This window comes from Amphiura filiformis, chromosome 11, assembly GCF_039555335.1.
Source record: "Amphiura filiformis chromosome 11, Afil_fr2py, whole genome shotgun sequence".
NCBI classification, from domain to species: domain Eukaryota; kingdom Metazoa; phylum Echinodermata; class Ophiuroidea; order Amphilepidida; family Amphiuridae; genus Amphiura; species Amphiura filiformis.
Genome location: NC_092638.1, coordinates 33,611,161 through 33,636,120, shown reverse-complemented (window position 1 = coordinate 33,636,120; position 24,960 = coordinate 33,611,161). Strand labels below are relative to the sequence as shown.

The following is a 24,960-nucleotide window of genomic DNA, read 5'->3' as shown; positions in this document are numbered from 1 at the left end:
CTGCTATGACCTTGATATGTACATTTGATTGGGTACTGTTAAAGCATCCACCTGGTCAGTAGATAATCCTACAGGGATAAAGTATAGTTTAACTATTGAGTAAACACGGTGAAAGACCCATAATTGATTAGGCTCGGATATTAAAAGCACAGGTCCTTTGCGTGTATAGTAGAAAATTATAAATAATACAATAATAAAATTTTGTACCTAAAATACTAACTGCTTTCTGCAGTATGTATTTATTTATTTAGGCCTATGTCTATTTATTTATTTGTTTATTTACTGACTTATTTATTTATTTGGCAGATTAGTATGTAATTAATAATACTCCATGATTCATCGGTTTATTATTGATTGTTGATAACTTGAAAACTTGATTGATTGATCGATTGATAGCCATTTCACACATATTCCTAGTTTATAGGCCCATATGGAACGTGTATTGATTTTGAATTGCATCGTACATTAGATAAATAGGGATATAGGTATTGATTTATTCTATTCAGCAATATCAAACTTCTCGCAGCTAATAGTTACTTGGCTTTTACAACAGGGAGGTCCCGGGTTCGATTCCTAGCTCTGCCTTTTTTTCAAGGCTGAGAAAAAAATGCAATTTCTGAACTGCAAACCTATTTGACGCGCGATCTGAGCTGTTCCTTTTCTGATGGCTGTGTCTCTTACAGGCACACTATCTCTGGAATCCAAACCAGGTTTCCGCCCATTGCACATCCCTTAAGGAGACGTATAAGAGACATCACTTTAATTAAACGGCACTAATTTATGTGTATGGTGCTCATGCAGGATGTTCTCTCTTTCTTGAGTTTATTATACTGTTGTAAAAATATGAGTTGAAGTGTTATGTTGATAAAGGCCCTTACGGTGAGGGAAGGGGGGTGGATGCGGCCGCACCCCCCCCACACACAAATTTGCAAAAGTATACAAACATTCCCAAAATATCACAATTTACGAGCGTAGCGAGCAAAAAGAATCATGGATTTTTACGTTTTTGATCAAAAGTCCACTTTTCACAAAATCGCCCCCTTGGAGAAAAAGTCCACTTCTTCAAAATCAGCACCCCCCAAAAAAAAAATCCTGCGTACGGGCCTGAGTTGATATGTTAGTTGAAGTTAAATATTATATATTATATCATTATTAGGCCTATATCATTATTGTTGTTTTAAATTTGTGTATTGCAAGGACCTGTGCTTTTAAAGGTCAAATTTTAGGAAGTAAGTCCACTTTTCACAAACTCGCCCCCCCCTTGGAAACAAAGTCCACTTCTTCAAAATCAGCAACCCAAACAAAAAAAAAATCCTGCGTACGGGCCTGAGTTGATATGTTAGTTGAAGTTAAATATCATATCATTATTGTTGTATTAAATTTGTATTGCAGGGCCCCGAAAAAAGACCAGCGGTTAGCTTATTCGGGCCTACCGTGAATAAAGATTATAAGTAAATAAGCCATCGGCAACACTGACTGATAGAGATGAGTTCAAACGAAGTTTACCTGCGGGTTCAAACAGACGTGACGCATGCGTATTGCATCCATTGATACAGCTGCAAAACACGTGACTACAAAATAATTAGGTATAAATAAAAGCGTCTTCGACACGGAACACTTAGATATTCGATTCTTTTCATGTAGTTTCAACAGTTTCGCTAAACATGGGGTTATATCAAATTCTAGCCATTCTTTGTATGGTCGCATGCATTCCCACAGTCGTCAATGCTGGTGCAAATGATGAAAAGTTTCCTTGGCCAGACAAACCAAACATAATCATCTTCTATGGTGATGACGTAGGATGGGCAGATTTCTCCTCTTTGGACATCCTACACAAGAGTGGGGTCCCATCGACGATATGGCACTCGAAGGAAAGCGGTTCACAAACTTTTACTCAACTTCCGCACTTTGTTCTCCAAGTCGTGCAAGTCTTCTGACAGGTTAGTGTCTGTAACTATGTAAAAATGATGTATGATAAGTTCTTTTAACTATATTAACTATAACAAAGTCCTAAATATTCCTGAATGTTGAATATTTGCAAAAAATTCTAAATCACACCTTTCTTTCTTTCTTTCTTTCTTTCTTTTTTTTTCTTTCTTTCTTTTTCTTTCTTTCTTTCTTTCTTTCTTTCTTTCTTTCTTTCTTTCTTTCTTTCTTTCTTTCTTTCTTTCTTTCTTTCTTTCTTTCTTTCTTTCTTTCTTTCTTTCTTTCTTTCTTTCTTTCTTTCTTTCTTTCTTTCTTTCTTTCTTTCTTTTCTTTCTTTCTTTCTTTCTTTCTTTCTTTCTTTCTTTCTTTCTTTCTTTCTTTCTTTCTTTCTTTCTTTCTTTCTTTCTTTCTTTCTTTCTTTCTTTCTTTCTTCTTTCTTTCTTTCTTTCTTTCTTTCTTTCTTTCTTTCTTTCTTTTCTTTCTTTTCTTTCTTAGTTCATGTTTTCACTAATATCCCAAAATGGTCATACTGACCCATGAAACATTAGTCCAGATGGTGGCAATAATGACTAACACAATGCTTGTCACATCATGCCCTTTATTGCGGGACTGTAGTTGCCAGGTATAGTAACCAGTCAAACAAGGTAGATACACCAGTCAAGCATGTAACTTGACTAATTTGGATGTTAGTCTAAATGCTGTCAATTTTGGCTAGAGCTCTGCAACATCTCAGTCCAGCCAGCGCATTATGAAATTAGTCCAGTATCTCTTGATTATTAGGCATATGATACCAATAAGATTAATGGAATCCCAGAAATCAGGCCTGAGGTAGGTAAGTATACAATAAGTACATTCAGGCCGTGTGAATTTCAAATGGATTTATCTGATTGGGTTACTCCATTTGAAATTTGCACCCCCTGTGTGAGAGAATATGCATGGTTATGTCTTCCATAGGGGGTTTATGGACTTCAACTGGAATAGCCCATGTCGTGTTTTTTAACATTTCAGGAAGATTGCCACAACGAGTTGGCGTTCGTGATCGAGGAAGGGTATTCGGAGCAACATGCACCAACGGATTGCCTCGGTTAGAAATAACCATTCCAGAGGCATTGAAAGATGTAGGGTATTCAACCGGCATGGTCGGAAAGTGGCATTTGGGTGAGTAAAATGTATTTTATGAGTTCGGGGAAAGGTTAGGAGTTGGAGTTGCATTTTTAAGCAGTTGTGTAGTCGTGCTAGCGGCGTGTCGGACTAGCGACGTGTCGGACTGAGCGGTGCACCCCAAACAAAGAACATCGCTAATTAATACCAGCGCCTATATCGTCAAAGCGTGTCAGTATTTCGATCGTGACTATGATGCCGGGCGCATCAATTGTATTGTCAACATTCCGTTCGGCATATACGTATCTACCAAAAAACGTTTCAAAACGTAAAAAGTGACCAAAGTTAAAAAAATCTTTCCTGTGTGGCTTTTCACCCTTTTTTAAACTTGGTCCCATTTAGTAAAGTAGTAATAACATGAAGAATTAGTCCTAATTTTTACATGCAAAAATGTGCTCTTATAGGTTTAAGACTGTTCGAAAGCGGTGCAATATGACGTAGGCTATGTATTATCAAAAACATTTCAAGGTTTATGTTTTATTATATTACGTGTTCATAAAAAGTAGTAGAGTATTATATATAGTTAGCAAATTGACTGTGTGTCAACCTGCTATATAGGCCCTACATCTGTACATAAGGCGCAGAATCGGACATGACGATGAAGAATTTAACAAAGTGAGTATTTGCTACTTTTTCTTAAATCAAAATACATTATAACGTCTATACGGAAAAACTTCAATTACGCACGAACATTAATTCATTTGCTCTACAAAATAAACACTGACAACTAAGAAAATCAACAAGTAGCCTATAGATGACTTCGTTTGGGTCTTTAGAAACTTTCATAAATGGGACCAAGTTTAAAAAAGGTTGAAAAGCCACACAGGAAAGATTTTTAAACTTTGGTCACTTTTTACATTTGAAACGTTTTTTGGTAGATATTAATTCTTTTTTTGAGGTAAAAAATATTGTGCGGTAAGTGGTTCTTTGTAGCCATGCGAGGTTAATGGTTCTTTGTAGCCCTTCGGGGCAAACTAGTTGGATATTCATATTTCGCGGTGAGTGGTTTTTTGAATCTCCGTGGGGCAAACAAGTCGGATATCCAAATTTCGCGGTTAGCGGTTCTTTGTAGCCCTGCGGGGCTAGTGGTTTTAACGACCCGTGACCACCCCAATCAGCTGCATACCGCATCCTGCTATTTTGATTATCAAAATACTAGTTTTTTTAATGCTATGGGGTAAAAGAATTATTAAAAAAATTAATAGCTGAACCCAATAGTTCAGCCAGGAACTGGAAACGACATATTGATGACTTTATATAGAGTGTATTCAATAAACCCAAGCGGAACGAGAGTTGCTAAGTAACCGCTATCCGAACCATAAACACACATGCATGATCAGAAAACGAGTGTATACACGTCAGTCGAATTTGGCGGTGATGGTTTGTTAGCTCTCCAAGTTATGGGCCTCGCTGTAATAACATAAAGATCAGTATAATCAGTGTGATATCATTTCAAGAGGTCACTTCCCGATTAAGCTAAACAGCCTATGTGGAGGAATTGTATGCATTAGCAACCACATAAATGATAAAGTAATGAATACCCTCTATTGTTACTAAGGCTGCGATCACATAGAAGTATACTATTCGGGTATACGGTGCACGTTTTGCAGTTGCACGCGTATAGCTTAAATCGAGCAAGGCAATTCCATAGTACCGGGTCACATAAGGCTACGATCACATAGAAGTATACTATTCGGGTATACGGTGCACGTTTTGCAGGTGCACGCGTATAGCTTAAATCGGGCAAGGTAATTTCATAGTCCCGGGTCACATAAGGCACTATTCGAAAAGGCCGTATAGTATAGTATAGTATAGTATAGTATAGTATAGTATAGTGGGAATCGTGCGTGCTCGATTTTAGTGCAGCATATACCGTCCTAATTTTAAAACTAAACCATATGTGTGTAAATTCATTTAATTCTGCACATTATGACACCTCATTGAATGCAATGTGACCTCAAGAAGTAAAGTTACAAGCATTTGATTAGACGACGAAAATTGGTAAACTGACCTACAAATGTATATCGCTATTCGCTATATGAAATACGCTCATTCGACCAGGCTGAGTTCACATAGTATACTCCTATAATGAACTCAGCCTGATCGAATGAGCGTATTTCGTATAGCGAATACCGTATACCGTATACTTCTATGTGAACTCAGCCTTACGACATTCGATTACATGGAGGTTGCGACGAGGGCGTGATATTTGATTTCTTAATATACTTATGTTGCCCTTCAAAATGCCTAAAAATCATCAAGATATTCCAATACTGTCTAAAGTTATGTAAAATTGTGTAAAACTTATATGATTTATCGCATATAATTTCTGCGTTGCGTGGAGAATCATTTACATATGATTTTGGAGAAAAAATGTGATAATTTTAGGGAAATATAGAATGGTGGAAGAAACAAATGAAACATTTTCCTGGAATGTGTAGACCATACTCTTTCTGTTCCTATTGATTTCTATACTGAAATAATTCTTAAAATGAAGTTGTTGGATGATTTTAGTTGGCATTTCTAGAGTGTACACATGTAGGCAGATAGTAGATCATTGTTGAGAGGGCCCAATAGCACGAATTTTGGTGGTTTGCGAGTGAAGAGTGTCCGCACTATCGAATGACTACGTAACTGTTCAATAGGTTTTTGTAAATGGGTTAGTGTTAGTGGGCAAGATGTACGTCTCTTTTGCATTGTTAAGACAAGCCACGCGGTCTCTGCTAGGTCTTTCGATCAACGTACTATGCGTGTTTGGTCAAGCGAGGATAATTTATAAAGCAGTTTGGTAATGGTGAGGATGTTGCCCTTTTTGCCGGCCTTTTTGACGACTTCTGACTTTTGGTAAGCCGAAAATGAATCAATAAAGATATTTACGGGGATATCCGCACTAAATGTGTATTTCAGGAATTACCGCGATTCCTGCAGTAGTTTTTATGAATAGAATACAGTAGCGGATACAATAGCGAATTCAATAGAACTCTATTACGGGTAATAAACCTCGTCGCGCTGCTAAATTTCACTTCTTATTTTTTCATTAACTAACCGTTATTTCATCAAGTAACCGTTATTTTTAAACTTTGATAAACCTCGACCGAGGCTTTTAATAGTCTTATGAACATTGCGTACGCGTTCGGCTAATACATCTTTATAATATGATAAGACAATTGGTTAAAATCTCATATTTTATCAGAAATACGCCACCTAAAAGTCTTGATTTTTGCAGAGTATTGGAATATGTTAGTTAAAGAGAATTTTGAAAAAAAAAAAAAATTATGGTGTCCTCCTCAGCAAATGTTGCTTTAAAGGCCCATTCGGTGATTTGCTCATCTGGACAACCGTAAAAATCATCAAAATTAAGATTTTGGTACCTTTGTCATCGACATAGATTTGCTAACAGAGCCTTCTAGTGGTTCAGCCGAAAGCCATGTATTTGAGACAAAATAAGGCATTTTACATGAATCTGTTATTTATATACTATCAGTATGTAAATTAGCACATATATTTGAATGGGCTTCAACTTGGTCAATACTGCTGTTTTCGTTTTCATGTTTTTTTGCCAAAAATTTGAATGACGTTGATTATTAATTATTATTATAATTATTATAATTATTATAATTATTATCCTTCACTTTTAAGGGATCTAGAATGAGCGTTTATGGCGTTTCGACAGTATTTTTTTTTGGGACATTAGAGCACATTAGTCTATTCGAATTGCATTCTGAATACGACGAATGTCTTTCTGATATCAAATAATTTTTGTTTTTGAAATTCACGATATAATACAAATTTTATGACAAATTATTAAAATTTGATATTTTCAAATTTTTCATATATAACAGTCCTTGAAATAAATTTTATAAATCTAATGATTTATTCTTAAAGTGTATGTAGCTGGGAGGAAAAGCCGACGATTAATTGAAAATTTTGACCTTTTATATTGAAGATATGGATTTTTTTTTCCCAAAAGACCTATTTTTTTGGTGTTTTGGGAAAAAATCCATATCTTCAATACGAAAGGTTAAAATTTTCAATTGATCGTCGGCTTTTCATCCCACCTACATACACTTTAAGTATAAATCATCAGATTTATAAAGTTTACTTCAAGTACTGTTAAATATCAAAAATATCAATTTTTAATGATTTGCCATAAAATGTGTATTACATTGCGAATTTCAAAAAATCAAAATTATTTGATATCAGAAGGACATTCGTCGTATTCAGAATGCAATTCGATATGTCTGATGTGCTCTAATGTCCCACAATAAATACTGTCCAAACGTTCATACCCCTTCTTTTTTTTTTGCACTTTCGATGGGATCACTGAATGGAACTTTAATTGCCACCAAGTATAAAAGATAGCTTTTCAGCGATGTCTATTTATATCCTCTTTATCACGTGTGTTTCAGGTGTCAATGCGCACAATCACAATGATGGTGAACATCTGCCGTATAATCACGGGTTCGACTACGTTGGCACCAATTTTGGGACTGGTAATTCTTGGTTTTGTGACGAAGAGCAGGTACAGTACATTCATACTGCAGTTACTGTCCGTTTTCCTATACACAATACACAGAGCTCTCACAATTGACGCGTGACCTCCACAAGTAGTGTACGTTAGAAGGATAGGCATTTGCCTAGTTAACGTCACTGTGCGAAAAATAACCGGCCAATATTTAAAGTATTCTCTGATATTCTAGAAAATATAGTTTTGTAACATGTCCTAAATAGGTGTTTGGAAATAGTCGCACTTTTGTGTTTTAGGAAGGATATGTAAACGCAAAAATATGAAGAAATTATTTCCAAACCATGTTAAGTCTGCAAACCACTATGCTTCTCATTTTCAAGAACGCTGGTTAACAATAAGCAGAGTATTGTCTCATTTCGTAAACAAAAGCGCGCACAGAATTGCTATCTAGCGTTCGCTTTATAATCGTTCACCCAACTGAAACAATAATACCAGCTCATTGCTCATTGCACAGTTAAAACAGACACATGTGTTGTGTGGATTTAACCAGAGAAGGTCTGATTTAATCAGTTCGTCGTCTGTATTCCATAGTGGCGTATAGTGGGGCGCCGCGAATAAACAACTTTTCGGGAAAATCGGGTTTGAAGAAATGCCAATTTAAAATCGAGTTGTGTAAATCAGACATTCATTATATTTTGTAAATGATGTGAAATTTCTGTAGTAAACTAAATAGATGTTAATGTTATATATTTTTCAAAAGAAATAAATACACACTCTTGCTGACAAACTGAAAATAAAAAGCACAAAACTATACGTCACTATGGAAAACAAACAAAACGCAATACCCTAACCTAACGTTAACCTTACGCCACCTCGGTCGCCGTGTAATTCCTATGGCGTTACTTTTCGCTGTTTGTATTCCATAGTGGCGTATAGGTCCGATACGTGTACGCCACTATGACATACAATGTTTTTCATTTTTGCCGATATTTCTTGATTATAAAATGTGTATACAAAGTGGCGTATGGTCGATACGCCACTATGGAATACAAAAAATGTCACTTTGTAGCTATACGCCACATTTAATTAAATAATTACTAATTAATTAGCTAATTATGACTGATGAGACTTAGAAAAAATGAAAGAGAACATCACTAAAAACATATGTGCTAATTTTTAAAAAAAAATGACCAAAAAATCACTTTACTCCACTATGGAATACAGCCGACGAGTTGAGCTGTTTTCAATGAGTGTTATCTTGGTTTAGCTTAGCCTTGAATGGGATTTAAGTCCTGCAAAGGTTGTGGTGAATTCTACTGTAGACATGACTGCATCATGTTTATCACAAATTGGCGATTTCGGTTAGATACGGCACGATTTAGGGTTAAAAAAATTGTAAATCTAACCAAAAATAAGAAAGTCTTTTCTGATCATGCAATACGTACAAGAGGTCCCATTCTTTGGAATTCTTTAGATAAAAATCTGAAAGCTTCAAAATCTGTTAAACATTTCCGTAATCAATTCAAAACAAAACTGATCTCTAAATATAATTAATCTTTTTCGTGAGCAGCCCCCCCCCCCCTTCCCTTGTCTTTTGGTTATGTTATGTGATGTTGATTTATTTTGTTAATTTCATTTGATTTCAGGGAAAGGCTAACTTTCAGACCTTTTTGGTCTTCCAGCCTTTTCCTCCATATGTACCGTGTTTATATATATTTTTATGTAATGTCTTTGATTTTTATGGAAATAAAATAAAATATGAATAAAATATGAATGAATGTGAAAAAAATATCATTATTTCCTTACCATCGACAAATTGAATTGAAACATGTGACTATCCACCACAAAAGGGCATATTTTCGTGAGATTTTTGTTGTGGTCAAAGGCTTTCCCAACACATCGACATGTGTAATTTAATACATTATAGTCTTGCGTCATTAGGTGCGTCAAATTGCGTTAAAAATATTTTGTCAACATACCACCTCACTAAAATGATCATATGAATCATTCTACAACTGGTCATAAAATGATCACATTTATCATTTTATTGCAGTGATAGCTCCATCTGTTATTTTTTATCATTTTTTGTCGAGATAAATAAATAAATTATTACCTTTTTACCTTACCTGACAAAATAATTGTATGTGCAAAGCAACAAAAAAATCCTTACCTCCTTTCTTTACCTGACAAAATCATATTTGTTCGAGGTAAGAATATTAATCCTTAACTCTTTTCCTTTCCTGACAAAACCATTTTATGTGAGGTAAGGAAAAAATCCTTACCTTCCAAAAATGTTGAGGTAAGAAAATAAATCCTTACCTCTTTTCCTTACCTGACAAAATCATTTTTATTCGAGGTAAGGAAATAAATCCCTACCTCTTTTCCTTACTTGACAAAATCATTTTTATTCGAGGTAAGGAAATAAATCCTTACCTCTTTTCCTTACCTGACAAAATCATTTTTGTTTCAGGTAAGAAAATAAATCCTTACCTCTTTTCTTTACCTGACAATCTCATTTTTTGTGCGAGGTAAGGAAAAAATCCTTACCTGCCAAATAATATTGAGGTGAAAATCCTTACCTGCCAAATAATATTGAGGTAAGAAAATAAATCCTTACCTCTTTTCCTTACTTGACAAAATCATTTTATGTGCGAGGTAAGGAAAAAATCCTTACCTAACAAAATCATTTTTATTCGAGGTAAGGAAAAATCCTGACATACCAAAGAATATCGAGGTAAGGAAATAAATCATTACCTCTTTTCCTTACCTGACAATATCATTTTATGTGCGAGGTAAGGACAAAATCCTTACCTGCCAAAAAATGTCACGGTAAGAAAAATAAATCCTTACCTCTTTTCCTTACCTGACAAAATCATTTTACGTGCGAGGTAAGGAAAAAAATCCTTACTTGCCAAAAAATATCGAGGTAAGAAAATAAATCCTTACCTCTTTTCCTTACCTGACAAAATCATTTTACGTGCGAGGTAAGGAAAAAATCCTTACCTGCCATGATCATTTTTGTTTAAGGTAAGAAAATAAATACTTACCTCTTTTCCTTACCTGACAATATCATTTTACGTGCAGGTAAGAAAAAAATCCTTACCTGCCATAAAATATCGAGGTAAGAAAATAAATCCATACCTCTTTTCCTTAACTGACAAAATCATTCATATTCGAGGTAAGAAAATAAATCCTTACCTCTTTTCCTTACCTGACAATATCATTTTATTTACGAGGTAAGGAAAAATCCTTACCTGCCAAATAATATTGAGGTAAGAAAATAAATCATTACCTCTTTTCCTTACCTGACAAAATCATTTTATGTGCGAGGTAAGGAAAAAATCCTTACCTGCCAAATAATATCGAGGTAAGAAAATAAATCCTTACATCTTTTCCTTACCTGACAAAATCATTTTTATTCGAGGTAAGAAAATAAATCCTTATCTCTTTCCTTACCTGACAAAATCATTTTACGTGCGAGGTTAGGAAAAAATTCTTACCTGACAAAATCTATTTTTATTCGAGGTAAGAAAATAAATCCTTACCTCTTTTCCTTACCTGACAAAATCATTTTTATTCGAGGTAGGGAAATAAATCCCTACCTCTTTTCCTTACTTGACAAAATCATTTTTGTTCCAGGTAAGAAAATAAATCCTTACCTCTTTTCTTTACCTGACAATATCATTTAATGTGCGAGATAATGAACAAAATCCTTACCTGCCAAATAATATCGAGGTAAGAAAATAAATCCTTACCTCTTTTCCTTACCTGACAAAATCATTTTTATTCGAGGTAAGGAAATAAATCCTTACCTCTTTTCCTTACTTGACAAAATCATTTTTGTTCCAGGTAAGAAAATAAATCCTTACCTCTTTTCTTTACCTGACAATATCATTTTATGTGCGAGGTAAGGAAATAATCCTTACCTGCCAAATAATATTGAGGTAAGAAAATAAATCGTTACCTTTTTTCCATAACTGACAAAATTATTTTACTTGCGAGGTAAGGAAAAAATCCTTACCTGACAACATCAATTTTTATTCGAGGTAAGAAAATAAATCATTACCTTTTATCCTAACCTGACCAAATCATTTTTATTCGAGCTAAGAAAATAAACCTTTACCTCTTTTCCTTACCTGACAAAATCATTTTACGTGCGAGGTAAGGAAAAGAAAAAAATCCTTACCTGCCAAAAAATATTGAGGTAAGAAAATAAATCCTTGCCACTTTTCCTTACCTGACAAAATCATTTTACGTGCGAGGTAAGGAAAAGAAAAAATCCTTACCTGCCAAAAATATTGAGGTAAGAAAATAAATTCTTACCTCTTTTCCTTACCTGGCAATATCATTTTACGTGCAGGTAAGGAAAAATCCTTACCTGCCATAAAATATTGAGGTAAGAAAATAAATCCTTACCTTTTTTCCATAACTGACAAAATTATTTTACGTGCGAGGTAAGGAAAAAAATTCTTACCTGACAAAATCAATTTTTATTCGAGGGAAGAAAATAAATCCTTACCTCTTTTCCTTACCTGACAAAATCATTTTACGTGCGAGGTAAAGAAAAAATCCTTACCTGCCAAATAATATTAAGGTAAGAAAGTAAATCCTTTCCATAACTGACAAAATTAATTAACGTGCGAGGTAAGGAAAAAAATTCTTACCTGACAAAAAAATCAATTTTTATTCGAAGTATGAAAATAAATCCTTACCTCATTTCCTTACCTGACCAAATCATTTTTGTTCCAGGTAAGGAAATAAATCTTACCTCTTTTCCTTACCTGACCAAATCATTTTTGTTCCAGGTAAGGAAATAAATCTTACCTCTTTTCCTTACCTGACAAAATCATTTTTGTTCCAGGTAAGAAAATAAATCCTTACCTCTTTTCTTTACCTAACATAATAATTTTATGTGCGAGGTAAGGAAAAAATGGAGCGCAATGATGGTAAGGAAACCAGGTAAGGAACCAAATCCTTACCTGTAATTTTTGACCCTAAATCGTGCCATAGCTGATCGTCCTTGCGCATGTTGATGTGTGTACACTGCAAATAAATATGTTTAGGTACGTGTAATATTAACAACTGAAAATAGTTAGTATTCGCGGTGCCCCGCAATTCGCCGTAGAAATGACGTAATAATCGGATTAACTACCGTAACAATAGAAGAATACAATTTTGAGTAGATCGCCCTGCACTACAAGCAGATGGCACTTATCACCTGTGTATGTCAGCAAACATAGATTGAATACAATACCTCTTTTTCAAAGATACTAATCTTACAGGTGCGAGTGATCAGCCTTTCTTTGACATATCTATGGTTCACGTTGTAGTTCAGGGCGATATATTCAAAATTGTATTCCTCTATTGCTATGGAATACAGTAATATTGATTTAAGCTATGTACATTACCTGTTGATGCCGGATTCTTTGCATCGTTTTTTTTTGTGGAATCACGCTAATAACCAGACCTCTTTCATATCATTAACAGTGGCATGTAGACGAACCAAGTACGCTGGGATGCGCTTTATACAAGAACGCCACCATTATCCAGCAGCCCTATTCGCATTATGGACTCAGTGAAACTTTAGTGAACGACGCTGTAGACTTCATTAGAAGTTCTCAACAGGCACCGCCTCCTCACAGGAAGCCTTTCTTCTTGTATTATGCATTGACTCAAACACATGTTGATCTATTTACCAGCAATGAAGGGTTTCGAGGTTCGTCGAAGAGAGGTATGCTTTCAGTAATTGACCCTACCATCCTCAGTCCCCTCCCTCGGTCGTTTAAATTCAATACGGTACTTTATTTGTCAAACATTGTTCTACATTACAAAAAAAAAAAGAATATAAGATACGCATACAAATATCAGTACAAAGATGTTCTCTTGGTTGTTTCGATATACACTAAGCCAAAAAAGAAACTTATAATTTTTCACAAAGTCATAACTTAAAATCCTGTCTATCAAAATTAACCAAAATTACACACAAGATTGCCTCAATACTCTACTCCAAACACATGTCAGTAACTATGCAGTTGTCCAACTGACACAACAGCAAAATGCACTAACATGCAACACCTTCTTGGACCACATTCACGGCGCAACAGATTTCTTTGGCTGGGTTCCAATTATTCGCCTGTGAATGTGATCCCGGAAGCTGTTCCGTGTCAGTGCATTTTACTGTTGTGTCAGTTGGACAACTGCTTGGTTACTGACATGTGTTTAGAGTAGAGTAAATAAATAATAAATAAATAAATTTCGGTATTTATATAGCGCCTTACCACAGATCACGGAGTGTTCAAAGCGCTGTAATTTCGCTGCCATGGTGAATCATCACAGTCAGATCGCATCAACTAGGCACTGTGCAGCCGGAATAGCGCAAACCTATCCGCACTTAGATCGTAACATCCACCATTTATCTGTGCAGCTCCCCAAATTCCATTGGGTGAAGGAAGTTTTTGATAACAAACAACTAATCACCGATTTTTTGAAAGCAGGAGGAAACCGGAGATCCCGGAGAAAACCTGCGAGAGCGAGTATGGAATCGGGATAAACCAAATGCACATGAGTCCTTGGGCCGCGCCGTGGCTTGAACCCGGGACCTCAGTGGCGCAAAGCGAGGGAACTACCGCTGCGCTAACTCGCCCTCCCAGTTAGTATTGAAGTAATCCTGTGTGTAATTTTTGTTTATGTACAGGCGAATAATTGGAACCCAGCCAAAGAAATCTGTTGCGCTGTGAATGTGGTCCAGGAAGCTGTTGCATGTCAGTGCATTTTGCTGTTGTGTCAGTTGGACTCAGTTTAGAGTAGAGTAATGAAGTAATCCTGTGTGCAATTTTTGTTCATTTTTTTTGAGAGGATTTTAAGATATGACCTTGTGAAAAATTATAAGTTTCTTTTTTTGGCTTAGTGTATAATAATACATTGAGTTAGCCTTTTTAAATGTGATCTGAAAACGCTGTTGGATGTTGTTGTTGTTGTTCTTCTTCTTTTTTTGTCATTGTTCATGTTCGTGTAGTGTGCATGATGTAAGTTAATAAAAAGCCAAAAATGGTTTTATTTGTTTAGGTCGTTATGGTGACAACATCAATGAAATGTCGTGGGAAGTGGGCGCCATATTAGACGAAGTAAAACGCTTGGGTTTGGCTTCCAACACGCTGTCCATCTTCTCGTCTGATAATGGGCCTTGGTTGCAGCTCTGCAATGAAGGAGGTGATGCAGGTGTATTCAAAGGTAGGCATACCCAGCAAACACAAAATGTGTTTTACATTATTCACAAGAGGTTAGAATTATAGGTTAAGAAATGCCTATCACTTGTTGTGAGTGAAATTATACAAAATAATGCACGCGTACTGAGATGTTGATGCGTCTAATTCACGAGCCCCGGAGGTGGGAGTGCATTAGACGCATCAACATCTCAGTACAAAGGCCCTATGTCACCTGATCGATAACGCAAAGTATCCTTTAAAAAAACAAGTTATTTTAGAATATTTCCTAAAATTCAGCGTTATCTTAGAATATCTACTGATATTTTCCGTTATTTTAGAGAATGTTGTGAATTTTTGTGTTATGTTACAATATTCTTGTGTTTTCTTAGGTTTTTTAGGATATTTCGTTATTTTGCATTATCGATCAGGTGACATAGGGCATGTGCATTATTTTATACAATTTCTCGAGCAACAAGTGATACGCATTTCATGCACGAAAAATGAAATCCCGTGATTTTTGCTACTTTTATAACAAAATTGCCACTAAAAATGTTGGAAAATGCAAACAAATAAAAATGCATCCACCCGCAAGAAAAATGAACGCGTCCGAAAGCACTACGCGTACTACGCGGAGTGCGCGCCCGTGCAATTATACAATACTTATGCACGGCTAGTAATTTACTTACGTTTGCTCTGATTGGTTCGCACTATCTAGGAGTGTATGAAAGGTTGACAGAAAATATGAAAATATCGGGTTCATTATATTAAGGGTATAAAACGTTTTAATAACATTCAAAACCATTTTTGAAAACTTGCTGCCGAAGATATTTTTCTTTTTTTCTTTTTCAAAAATGTTTGCAGAAATATTTAACAATAACATTTTGACAACATTTAAAAATGTTATTGTAGTGTACAACGTTTATATAACCCGACATTTTAATGTTATTAAAACGTTTTCACCTAAACCTAAACCCAAAATATAACCAGTTTGAAACGTCTTAAAAACGTTTTGGGTTTGCTGTGTAGATATTAAGCGCATGGGCATTAATTGCGACTTCAATAAAGTTATGTGGTGCTATTTTGTATATCCCAAGTGTTGAAAAGTAACAGGACTAGCTTGTGTGTTCCCATTTCACAAGATCGTTACTTCTATCCAACGCCCTTCAGATACCATTACTTAATCACAGAGAGTTCCATTTATAGGAGAGTAGGAAATGGCAACTAGTGGCAAATGGTGGTCATAGACCACAAACCTAGCTGGGACTTGCTGGTGTTGTAGATGTATCTGACCCCTAAAAATGTTCCACAAATGTTCCCCTAGTCATGAGGTTTGATGTCACCGAGTTTGAGCCCCGTACCCCTTACAGATGTCCAGAAAATACATTTCTAAGATTTGACCTCTGCATGACCTTTGACTTGACCCCTGCAAAATGTTCCCCTGGTCGTGAGATTTGTTGTCACTGAGTTTGAGCCCCATACCCCTTACAGATATCTAGAACATGAAATTATAAGATTTGACCCAAGATAACCTTTGACCTGACCCCTGCAAAGTGTTCCAAAATGTTCCCCTGATCATTAAGTTTGTTGTCACCAAGTTTGAGCCATGTACACCTTACAGATGTCCAGGAAATGCATTTCTAACATTTGACCTCTGTATGACCTTTGATCTGACCCCTGCGAAATGTTCCCCTGGTCATGAGATTTGTTGTCACTGAGTTTGAGCCCCATACCCCTTACAGATGTCCAGATAATGCAATTGTAAGATTTTACCCCTTAATGACCTTTGACCCCAAATCTGTCAACACCCTATATGCACATGGTAATAACAATGCATATGTGCAAATAGTGTCACCCCGCTATGTTGTTTGTGGCAGAAGAAGCAATTTGAAGGTATTTCGATTCAGATCGGGCATGGCCCTTTAATGACATTTGATCCCAAATCTGTGAACACCCCAGAAGGACAAAGTAATAACAATACATGTGTGCAAATGGCATTATCCTTCTATGCTGTTTGGGGCAGAAGAAGTATTTTGAAGGCATTTCGATTCAGACCCACCGTGCCCCTTTAATGACCTTTTAAAGTCCACAAACTCATGTATCTAATTTCCCTGTGCGATATTGCAATGCTATAGCTATTATAGATTCAGTTGGATGAAATATTACAAAGCAAACGCATAGTAACAATACTGTGTGAGGCTTTGTTTCCCGAATGAGAACAATAGTCTGCATATTGTTATGCAACAATGTTGTGGTAAATAATAGTACAACTGATTGTTGCTTATGTCAAACTTGTCAAAGTGATTGTGATTGTATCACACAAGTAAATGAGAGCATGAGAGTGTCCGCTTCATTTACTTACTTCATCAACCCGCTGCCTTGAAAATTAATTTCGCTTCAAACGGGGAAGAACACGTAGGAGCCCGAACTTTACCCACACAATTTCTCCTTTTTTTTTTTTTTTTTTTTTTACAAAATTTGCAACGAGTGTCAATTTGTAATGTAATAATTATTCTCTTAGAATGGAAATAAACTTGTTTTTGCAATAGATCTGCCCTTTAAGGGTGTCACTGAGCTCACACGAGTTCTATTGAATGGAACGAGGCGATTGCAATGAACAGCCTATAAATAATTAATAACTGTTACCTAAGAATGCGTTAACATATTTTCCCCGCATGTAAGTTGCAAATTTTATTTCCAGAATAACAGAATTCGATTTAACTTTAGGGTCAGTCCATGTCAAAACAGACTGAGTGTACACCCACCCTCTTGGATTATGCTCTCCTTTGGCTCAGGGGTACCTTTCATGGACCCCTAGGTGAGGTCACAAGAAAAAATTCAAATTCAATTTCGTTTCCGAATGGCGGGCCATCAAAGTTTGGCGACCTTGACCAAAATTGGGAATTTAAGGTGTCCAAATGACAAAGCGCTCTCTTTGAGAGGCATTTTCTTCTTAATTAAATCAGTTGTGACCCTCTTTTTGAATGTGGTCACTCACTGGCTGTGTCTGAAATGCCTAATGCCAAAAAGATTGATTTCGGAATTTCGTTGGGATTTCAGAGGGGGTCAAAATCAGCACTTCATACTGTTCAATCAAATTATCTTTGATTTTGAAGGACCCATGATAATGCCACAGTGCACTTATATGTCCTAATTATGTTCAGAATGGATTAACCATGTGCCAATGTCTATGAGCAATTCAAAAAAAGAGAAATTTCTAGACCCCTACAGAATTTTAGGCCCCCTAAAGTGGTTCAGCCACAAATGGCGCTTAAAATCAGCAAATTTTGACACCTAATAACTTTAGGTGTACACCAGATATGAATTTCTAGTCTTTTGCATCTGAAAGAATGTAGTCTTATGTTACTAGGAACATAAGATTTGTTTTGTATTTTTGTGTTTTGATACTTTCAAAAGGTCGTTGACCTATGAACATTTTTCGTCATAGCGCCCTCCTGAAAGGTCTGACACATAACAAACTATACATTTTGGAATCCTCATGACCATACGAGTAATTTGATATATTACTTGACATAATTGGGAGCATTCTGAAAATTTGACCTCCATAACCTGTACTTTGCATGTGCATCGTTGCCAGGAAGTGCATTTTTGACCCCCTTAAAAATCCATACAGAGGATTAGAAAGTAGTTTTTTCTTATTACTTGACTCAAGAGCAACTTGAAATATCAGGATAAATAATACAAATGCCTATAAAGTGATCAAAAATATAAAAAAATATCATACAAAATTGCCATTTTGTACCGTATCCTGTATGCATGGTATGTTAGGCAAAAATGACTATTTTTGAAAGCGTCAACTTAATACTAAAACACAAAAATACAAAACAAATCTTATGTTCCTAGTAACATTAAACTACATTCTTTCAGATGCAAAAGACTAGAAATTCATATCTGGTGTACACCTTAAGTTATTAGGGGTCAAAATTTGCTGACTTTAAGTGCCATTTGTGGCTGAACCACTTTAGGGGTGGCCTAAAATTCTGTAGGGTCTAGAAATTCTCTTTTTTTTAATTGCTCATAGACATTGGCATATGGTTAATCCATTCTGAACATAATTAGGACCTATAAGTGCACTGTGACATTATCATGGGTCCTTCAAAATCAAGATAATTTGATTGAACAGTACGAAGTGCTGATTTTGACCCCCTCTGAAATCCAAACGAAATTCCGAAATCTATCTTTTTTGGCATTAGGTATTTCAGACACAGCCAGTGAGTGACCACATTCAAAAAGAGGATCACAACTGATTAAATTAAGAAGAAAGTGCCTCTCAAAGAGAGCACTTTGTCATTTGGACCCCTTAAATTCACAATTTTGGTCGAGGTCGCCAAACTTTGATTGCCCGCCATTCGCAAACGAAATGGAATTTGAATTTTTCTTGTGACCTCACCTAGGGATCCATGAAAGGTACCCCTGAGCCAAAGGAGAGCAAAATCCAAGAGGGTGGGTGTACACTCAATCTGTTTCGACATGGACTGACCCTTTACCTATTATTTTACCTAATCAGTCGATAACGCGGAAATTTCTTCACTCGCAAACCACCGGAATTCGTTATAGGTTCACCTATGGGTAAGTCCATATGATATCAAGGAGGTCCCCACCTGACCCCCTCAGATTTGCTTATATTTTAGTCATATGTTGTACCTGTAAAAATATTAAAAACCTGCAAATTTGAGGTCTGTAGCTCTTACGGATTTTCTGTGACAGCCATTTAAAGTTGGAGTATGGGGGTCTAAATTTGGACTCAAAAGTTGCCCTTTAAATAAATGTCATCTTTGGGAGTCTGTGACTTCTTTACAAAAAAGAGAGAGGTCTGAAACCTTGTATACACACTAACTGCATGACAATTTGTCAAAAAAGTAAAAAAAAAAATCTGTAATTGCGCGTTGTGTCACGGGGTCATTAAATATGCAAGAAAAAATGTAATGTTTTGTAAACTGGCAAGTTTAGCCCCTCTAAATTCACATTTTTTGTCAGATTAATTATTTTTTGTTGTCACTGATGCTAAATATAGGATAAATACAATACATATCCAAAAATTGAGGTCACAACTCATTCACATTTCGAACAGCGCCCTCACGAAGATGAAATTTATTGCAAATTCAACATTTTCAGGGGTCCAAAGTCGATGTGGTCCACCTTCAAAATTTATAAAACATTTTTTTTATATGACTACTAGTCTTATATTACAACTTTGCAAAGTCTCAGTAATTGTCTAGGTTGACTTCATATAAAACGACAAGCCCAAAGTTGACCATTTTCTTATGATTACATGTACTGCAAAGGTGCCGAATTTGGCAGGCTTAAAGTCAAATTGGCCCCAATATTGAAAATAAAATGGAAATTAAAGTAAATAGGGCCAATAACTACGCATCTAGTCATTTATTTTCAATATTGTGGCCATTTTGACTTTTAAACCTTCCGAATTCGGCACATGTGAATTTAAGGGGGCTAAAACTTGCCAGTATACAAAACATTAATGTTTTAGCCCCCCTAAATTCACATTTGTTGTCAGAATAATTGTTTTTTGTTGTCACCGATGCGATATATAGGACAAATACAATGCATATCCAAGACATAGAGGAGACAATTTATTTACATTTCGAACAGCGCCCTCGCAAAGATGAAATTTAAGTTGCAAATTCAACATTTTCAGGGGGCCCAAAGTCAATGTGGTCAACCTTCAAAATTCATAAAACATCACTTTTATATGACTACTAGTCTTAAAGTACAACTTTGCTATATCCCAGTAATTTTATAGGTTGACTTCATATAAAACGACAAGCCCAAAGTTGACCATTGTCTTATGATTGTATGTACTGCAAATGTGACGAATTCGGAAGGTTTTAAAGTCAAAATGGCCACAATATTGAAAATAAATGACTAGATGCGTAGTTATTGGCCCTATTTACTTTAATTTCCATTTTATTTTCAATATTGGGGCCAATTTGACTTTAACCCTTCCAAATTCGGCACATTTGCAGTACATGCAATCATAAGAAAATGGTCAACTTTGGGCTTGTCGTTTTATATGAAGTCAACCTAGACAATTACTGGGACTTTGCAAAGTTGTAATTTAAGACTAGTAGTCATATAAAAAAAATGTTTTATAAATTTTGAAGGTGGACCACATCGACTTTGGACCCCCTGAAAATGTTGAATTTGCAATCAATTTCATCTTCGTGAGGGCGCTGTTCGAAATGTGAATGAGTTGTGACCTCAATTTTTTGGATATGTATTGTATTTATCCTATATTTAGCATCAGTGACAACAAAAAATAATTAATCTGACAAAAATGTGAATTTAGAGGGGCTAAACTTGCCAATTTACAAAACATTACATTTTTTCTTGCATATTTAATGACCCCGTGACACAACGCGCAATTACAGATTTTTATTTTTTTTTTACTTTTTGACAAATTGGGCATGCAGTTAGTGTGTATACAAGGTTTCAGACCTCTCTCTTATTTTATAAAGAAGTCACAGACTCCCAAAGATGACATTTATTTAAAGGGCAACTTTTGAATCCAAATTTAGACCCCATACTCCAACTTTAAATGGCTGCCACAGAAAATCCGTAAGAGCTACAGACCTCAAATTTGCAGGTTTTTAATATTTTTACAGGTACAACATATGACTAAAATATAAAGCAAATCTGAGGGGGTCAGGTGGGGGACCTCCTTGATATCATATGGACTTACCCCTATTAAAAGCCGTGACTTGAGTGCCCTCTGATACCATCAAAAGCTGAAGTGAGTGCTAAAATTATACTCCTATCATCATGATCAATATCATTGAATTACACAAATATTAGTTGATGATAATGAATACATGAATTTTCTTAAACTTGTTACAGGTGGAAAAATGCAATTCTGGGAAGGCGGCATTCGCGTACCTACTATCTTTCACTGGCCAGGCCACATCAGACCCAAAACTACCAGTGATGAATTGACCAGCATGACGGACATTTTTCCAACGTTAATGAATATCGTTGGTGGTTCCGTTCCAGATGATAGGCCTATGGACGGTCAAGATATTTCTTCAACGCTCTTCAATTGGTGGCCCGAACCCCAGCCGGAACCCGTAGCTACGAAACGTTTATTCAACGAAGTTGACGTAACAAGCCATGATCCTCGTATTCTGGTATTCTATTGCGAAAGCACTTTATATGCTGTACGGTATCGCAGCTACAAGTTTCATTTCCATACCCAGAAAGCCTGGACAAAGGAGGGTCATCACGCAGAACCAGGGCGCTGTGGAGATGGCGGCTTCCCATTACAGCAAAATACCTATTGTGGTGCTTGTACTCCTAATCCCAATTTCCCACCAGATTGTCTTAGTGATCACGATCCTCCACTGATGTTCAATGTTGACAAAGATCCCAATGAAGCATATTCTTTGGATACTGCTATCCCCGAACACCAAGCTGTTCTAGTTGAAATGATGTCCAATTGGATGTTTTTTGGATACCATGGTCCTAGGACCTCCCTTATTAGATAGCCGATCTTCGGATGTAATTCCATGTTGTACTCCTGAGTCCTATCCAGACTGTGAGTGTAACTACAGTTATGAAGGTCCAATACCCAAACCTGGCAATCCAAGTTTGAAATCCGAAGAATTTCAAAAAATGTTAATGAATGAGGATCTTGATCACGACTTGTGGCTTGAGGTTTGATTAAAGAAGCCTGCCCTCTTTGCTTGTTTGCTCTTTTAGGGCTTACGTCAGGCCACATTTCCGCTATTAGTTTTTGTCTCTAATCTGCTCTTTACTTTGATTATAAAATAACGTGTACCCCCACCCGCCTTGAAAAATGTAAGGGTTAATGTGCCACGGTTATTTTGGAGGACTAAATTAAGTTACAGATAAAAATTCTCTTTAAAAGGGAAAGCCAGCTTCAATGTAGAAGAGGTCTTGTAATTAGTTTGGGTGAAAGGCATTTTTAGGATCACGCTTACATCCATCATGTTCATGATAGTCCACCAAACCATCAATGATGAGAACATGAACACTGCAACAGTCAACTCTTTAATTCAATACTCCAAATTGTCCTTTTTGTCATTTCTGCCCTTTACCCATGCTTATTATCAATATTAAGAAAATACACTGTAGTTTTTAGTTAATTGGTTATAATTATGTGACGTGTCATGTCAAAAGCAGACACTTTTGCGCAGGATCGTAAATGGAGAAATAGGCAAAAATCTGCCCGGGGTTGATTTTTTCACAATTTGGGTTTGTTGCGAATTTGTGATGTTATTAATGTTTAAAATATGGTCTGATAGTTTCAGACCGGAATATAACAGGCATCTTGTATTTTTTGAGACATTTTTAAAGGTAATTCCTATTCCCAATATTGTCAATAATATCTTTAAAGGCCGATATCTCAATTTCCAGTTTTATAATACCATAACTTACGAACTCAATATCTTCGCTTAGGAATGTCCGATTTCATTGGGGAAACAGCGTTGTGGAGGAAAATATGTCTATATTTATTATGTAAAAACCTCTAAATTGATAACCTGCCCAAAAGTGTCTGGTTTTGACATGACACGTCACATATAAACTCGTCTCAGATTTTATTTCAAAATAATTTAATATTAATTCGCAATGTATAGTTTACTATTATAGTAGATAGTGGCAAGCACATAATGTATTTAATCAAAAAGATTGATTACTCACTGTGTTGATTGTTAATATTAATAGTCCGATACTCCTACGAAGCTATCGGCATGACATTTTACCTATTTCATTCTATAATCTGCATTGTGAGTTTTCTCTTCAATCATTTTGTTGAATGTAACTTTATGAATCAAATAAAGACAGAAAGTGGATTCACTTTGCTTACGTATCATTTTATTTAAAGTTATTAAAATAATAAAGTAAGACAATTATTTATAAATATAGGCTACATGTATAAACTATGCATGTATCATAGCTAGGCCCTAAAATACATTTTGCATCGGATTTTCCCGTTGAAAATAGAAAACTGATGTTTAAGATAGCAATTATTTCAGCAATAACATTTTGAGTCATGTTTATCCATAAGAAAAATTCCTTTAAAAAGGAATGGGATGCCCAATGTGAGCTTGGACGTACGTGATATGGTGAATTCCATGGTGTGTAGATTTGGTATTGTAATGATTTTTCAAGGGAAGAGTAGAAGATGATCAAATGCAAGAGAAATGTGTTTGATTGGGGAAGGTGTTCTGACAATCCAAATATATACTTAGTCCACCCACAGATATTGCCTCAGATGACCTGTAACAATTTTGGCGCAGAATTGTGATCGACATCATTTAATTCACCTCGGATGACTTTGATCTGACATTCAACATTTTCGCGCTTACACCAATCATGTTCATAACAATTTAACTTTTACAACTTCCTGTCAACTCTCTGATTAAAACTCGAAATTTCTGTCTGTTTGCCTTTTCTGTCTTGTACCATGTAGATAACAGGATTTAGTTACAAGCACATTAAATCAAAAAGACTGCATGATTACTTAATCCAATCATGGAGGTTGTAGCTAGTACTACCTCCATGATCCAATCTTGCATTTTCTGAATGAATTGAATTGTCAAATAATGTCGTAAAAACTTTATTTGTGAACGGATTTTTATCGTTGACAAAACAAAATGTATGTTTAATATATCAGTTATTTCAATGAGAGAATGAGAGCAGTTCCATTAACTTTCTTCCATAAATAACCACAGAGTATTATCTGTTTACAAAATGAGCGGTTTTTTAATTGTATATTCAGATTTAATTAGCGTGCAATTATCATTATCAGTACTACTCAAAAACATGGCCTTGCTCATGTTTACATTGTATAGTCACTGCCTCGTTTGATCTTAGGCCAATAAAAAAAATGTTTGCTTGCCCTCAAATGAATTTTCAAAATTGGGTCAGGCGGCCGTGGGATTTCTTTTCGTTTTCTTTTCTTTTTTTTATTACTAGCAAACTCTACTGTTTGTATTAATTAAGGTTCAAAATATGAAAAATCAGACAATTTTGGTGTCAAAATGAATCAATTAACATTACAAAACAACTAAAATGTTGAACACAAATACATTTTTTTACATCTCCAAAATGCAACAATTTTAAAAGAAACAAATCGCAGGAATTTCCAAAGATAGGGTCGGTATTCGTTTGTACAGTAAATAGAAAAAACACACACCGTTTTCT

The 24,960-nt window shown here is 35.7% G+C and overlaps 1 protein-coding gene across 1 annotated transcript; it reads left to right on the top strand.

Moving 5' to 3' along the window:
- Nucleotides 1-1,664: 1,664 nt before the first annotated feature.
- Nucleotides 1,665-22,277, top strand: LOC140163641 (arylsulfatase-like). Its single transcript, XM_072186956.1, has 6 exons — nt 1,665-1,839; nt 2,935-3,084; nt 7,497-7,609; nt 13,043-13,286; nt 14,621-14,785; nt 21,634-22,277. The coding sequence occupies exons 1-6, from the start codon at nt 1,665-1,667 to the stop codon at nt 22,275-22,277; spliced, it is 1,491 nt and encodes a 496-aa protein (XP_072043057.1).
- Nucleotides 22,278-24,960: the final 2,683 nt, after the last annotated feature.